The 3,212-nt window shown below is 42.7% G+C and overlaps 1 protein-coding gene across 2 annotated transcripts; it reads right to left on the bottom strand.

Moving 5' to 3' along the window:
• Positions 1-2,036: 2,036 nt before the first annotated feature.
• Positions 2,037-2,983, bottom strand: LOC147898804 (uncharacterized). 2 transcript variants are annotated; one of them, XM_087379848.1, is made up of 2 exons: positions 2,364-2,983; positions 2,037-2,272 (listed from the first exon to the last, which is right to left on the bottom strand). In XM_087379848.1, exons 1-2 carry the CDS (start codon positions 2,848-2,850, stop codon positions 2,244-2,246), a joined length of 516 nt encoding a protein of 171 aa, XP_087235974.1. In that variant the 5' UTR covers positions 2,851-2,983; the 3' UTR covers positions 2,037-2,243. The 2 variants fall into 2 exon arrangements, with proteins under 2 accessions (XP_087235974.1, XP_087235975.1); XM_087379849.1 differs by having other exon boundaries at positions 2,383-2,970.
• Between the last annotated feature and the right edge of the window lie 229 nt (positions 2,984-3,212).

Below are 3,212 nucleotides of genomic sequence, written 5' to 3'. Positions count from 1 at the left end.
AGCTAATGTAGCAATTGGAAGGCTTTGACCATCAATGCTATATGGAGATGATCTAGTGCCATCTATTCTTCTCATTATTTTACCCTCTATTGTTTCAATGACTACTCAGCTAATGTAGTAATTGGAAGGCTTTGACCATTATCATTGCTATATGGAGATGATCTAGTGCCATCTATTGTTATCATCTATTGTTTCAATGACTTCTTAGAATTTGAGGACAATTTGTTTTGGGGCAGTGACCATAACAAAGGGGGTTAGTTTAGTGGCTTTGCACATGGTTTTGTAGTTAGTACTTTTTACTTTAGGCTACTAGGATGATGCCTCGCTACAATTTTGGGGAATTATCCCATATACAAAGTTGTAAAATAGCATGCCTAAATCCTATAAAAGGATTGGCTACCTCATCTATACTTAGCTTTTGATTAATATTCTATTATAATGGCAAATTGAATTGTTACTGTAGACTTGGCTCAAGTTGAAAGTCAATAAGGAATTAACCTTGTTTATCCTTGTGCAACAACTCACAGGTCACTCCGGTAAGCCCCCCTCCCTTCTCTCTCCAACTCTGCAAGCCAACTGTACAAGGTACCTTCATGTTCATTTCAGCATTGTACTTTATGTTAATTGCAACATGTACTCACTACTTCTAAATGGAATGGCTCTAGCATATGCAAGTACTTCTTGTCTGAGATTTCTCATTCCTTCTCTAGGGCTTAAGATGGACAAGTCTACTAGGACACATATTTTCATGTACTTTATTAAGGGTTTGCCTACTTTATTAAGGGTTTGCCTATGACTCCTAGAGGCTAGAAGAATATATACATCAACATGGTCGATAAACTCACCAAGGGTGCACAATTCATAGCATTGGAGGCGCACAACCTACACAAGCATATTATTCTCTAGAAATGAAATTTTATAAGTAATCATGTCATTTTCATTTTTTGGATACTTTGAGAGCGATTTGAGCAATAGATTGGAAACTATTATTTCAATAATTTTACCATGAAATGAGTGGTGTGGCCATATTAGTAGGTGGAATGATCCCATCTTTCCAAATTATGTATCAAGATAAGTCATATTTTCTGTACTTTCATATCCTTCTACTTTTTATGATGTATACCTTGTAAACTTTCAAATGCTAAGTTATTGTCTTCGTTTTTCTTATCTATAACATCTATATTCTAGCCTTACTATGGGCTAAAAGCAATACGAATGAATTTGTTTGGGATGATGACATATTGGGAGAGTTACATTTAATCCCGAATTAGAAACATTTTCATCAAACCTTGCAAAGTAGGTTTGCAAACTGGAGATTTTCTAATCAATGTGAGTTGTCTTCTTTTTGGCCCACCCACTAGGTAGCTTTAGCAATTTTAAGGAGCAACATGTTTAAAATATAGGTGTGATGCTTTGATTGGTTGCCGTGAAGAGGGAGGTCAGTACACTAATAAGGATCCTCGTTTTTTAGTGTCATTTAATCTCCGTTCAATCACTACTTCCTTTATCTTACATTTTATAAATAGCAAAAGTCTTTCATTTCTTTCACTTGTTTTATATCTATGAGTATGCCCCCAAAAAAACTAAGGTCATAAAACTGTATATGCAGCTGAATGTGCATATGAATGCTATCTGTTTTCGCGTGAGTTGAATTGACATGTCAGTTGCTCTAGAGGTTATGGAGAGTTGGCGTTCAGCTTTCACATCGACTGCCAAGGTCTTTTCGAAACGCCCGGATGAACTTTCCGGCAGGGAAATATCTCGTACAACATCTACCGACGATTATAAAACGACCTTGAACAAGTAGCATTGTGCACATAAGAGATTTTCCGTCGAATGATACAGAGAGTTGACAATCGCACCTTAGATACAAACGAAGGCAAAAATACTTAACTAACACTAGATTAGGCACCATAAGACAGAAAAACGTTAAAGGACAACCAGATTATCTGATCAAGGAGCACAATACAATAGATTCACAGCCGCAGATAAGAGTTCGCCGGGAGACAACGAGATCACAATTCGAGCAGCATACGTACAAAACGACTTTGATTATATACAAACATATACAGGCCTAAAGCCTTCTCGGTCCAGATAACATCGTTGGGGATTGACTGCTCTGGACGGAGCCATAAGTACAACAATTCTCCAATCTACAGCCATAAAGGATTAAAAGGCAAGGAAAGAACTCCTTCAATCCTCCGTTCTACACACCATGCGATCAAAGCTAGGAAAGAACGCCTTTACGTGGCTCGTTCTCTCTTGTTATTCCCTGCAAAAGCGAAATAGCAGAAGAATCATGAGGTTATGTCAAATTAAGACATAGAAGTGAAGCAACATGGGCTAGAATTGAGTTGTAATACACGAAGGAAGACGACGCACCAAAATATGATAGACAAGGACTGGCGATGAGTTAATGGGGGCCTCCTCCTCCAGGTCCGCCATGGCCTCCTCCAGGTCCGCCGTGTCCTCCCCCAGGACCGCCATGACCACCTCCAGGTCCGCCATGTCCTCCCCCAGGGCCTCCATGCCCACCTCCTCCACCAGGTCCGCCATGCCCACCGCCTCCACCAGGTCCTCCATGCCCTCCACCAGGTCCGCCGTGCCCACCGCCTCCACCAGGTCCTCCATGCCCTCCACCAGGTCCGCCATGTCCTCCACCACCACCACCACCACCGGGCCCTCCGTGCCCTCCGCCAGGTCCTCCGTGCCCTCCTCCAGGTTCCATATTTGAAGAGCCTTCAAATCTCTAATCAGCACACTGATTGCAAAACACTCAGCTTCAGCGAAACTTTGCACAGTCGCACCTACAATTGGAAATCTAAGACTCGAGCTGCGAAGATGGCACATATATAGCCGGCGAGGGTGTCATCGCTGCGAATGTATCTAATCCTTGAGCGAGCACCAGTCGCCACGGCAGCATGCAGAACCTGACCGTTCTACTGTCGGTGGATTAAACACTGAATGTAGGCAAAAGTCCTGCTCAAAAGGACAACTACATAGAAAAGTAGGGACCATTAGCCGTCATTAACGATGGAGGAGGAGAAAATGGAAGGCACGTCGACCAATGGGATAAGGATGGAGGTGACAGGTGAAGGGGAGAGCCAACTTTAAGCAACGGACAGAGCAGGTAGCGCCACGAACCTGCATGTGATGCCAAGGGTGGGTGGGATGGAGATTCGCCCAAGCAGAACGTGAGCCTTGGCACCTTA

This window comes from Dipteris shenzhenensis, chromosome 9 (assembly GCF_047967505.1).
Source record: "Dipteris shenzhenensis isolate YYH24624 ecotype China chromosome 9, Dip_SZ_1.0, whole genome shotgun sequence".
Lineage (NCBI taxonomy): Eukaryota > Viridiplantae > Streptophyta > Polypodiopsida > Gleicheniales > Dipteridaceae > Dipteris > Dipteris shenzhenensis.
This window is presented reverse-complemented; position numbering and strand designations above follow the sequence as displayed.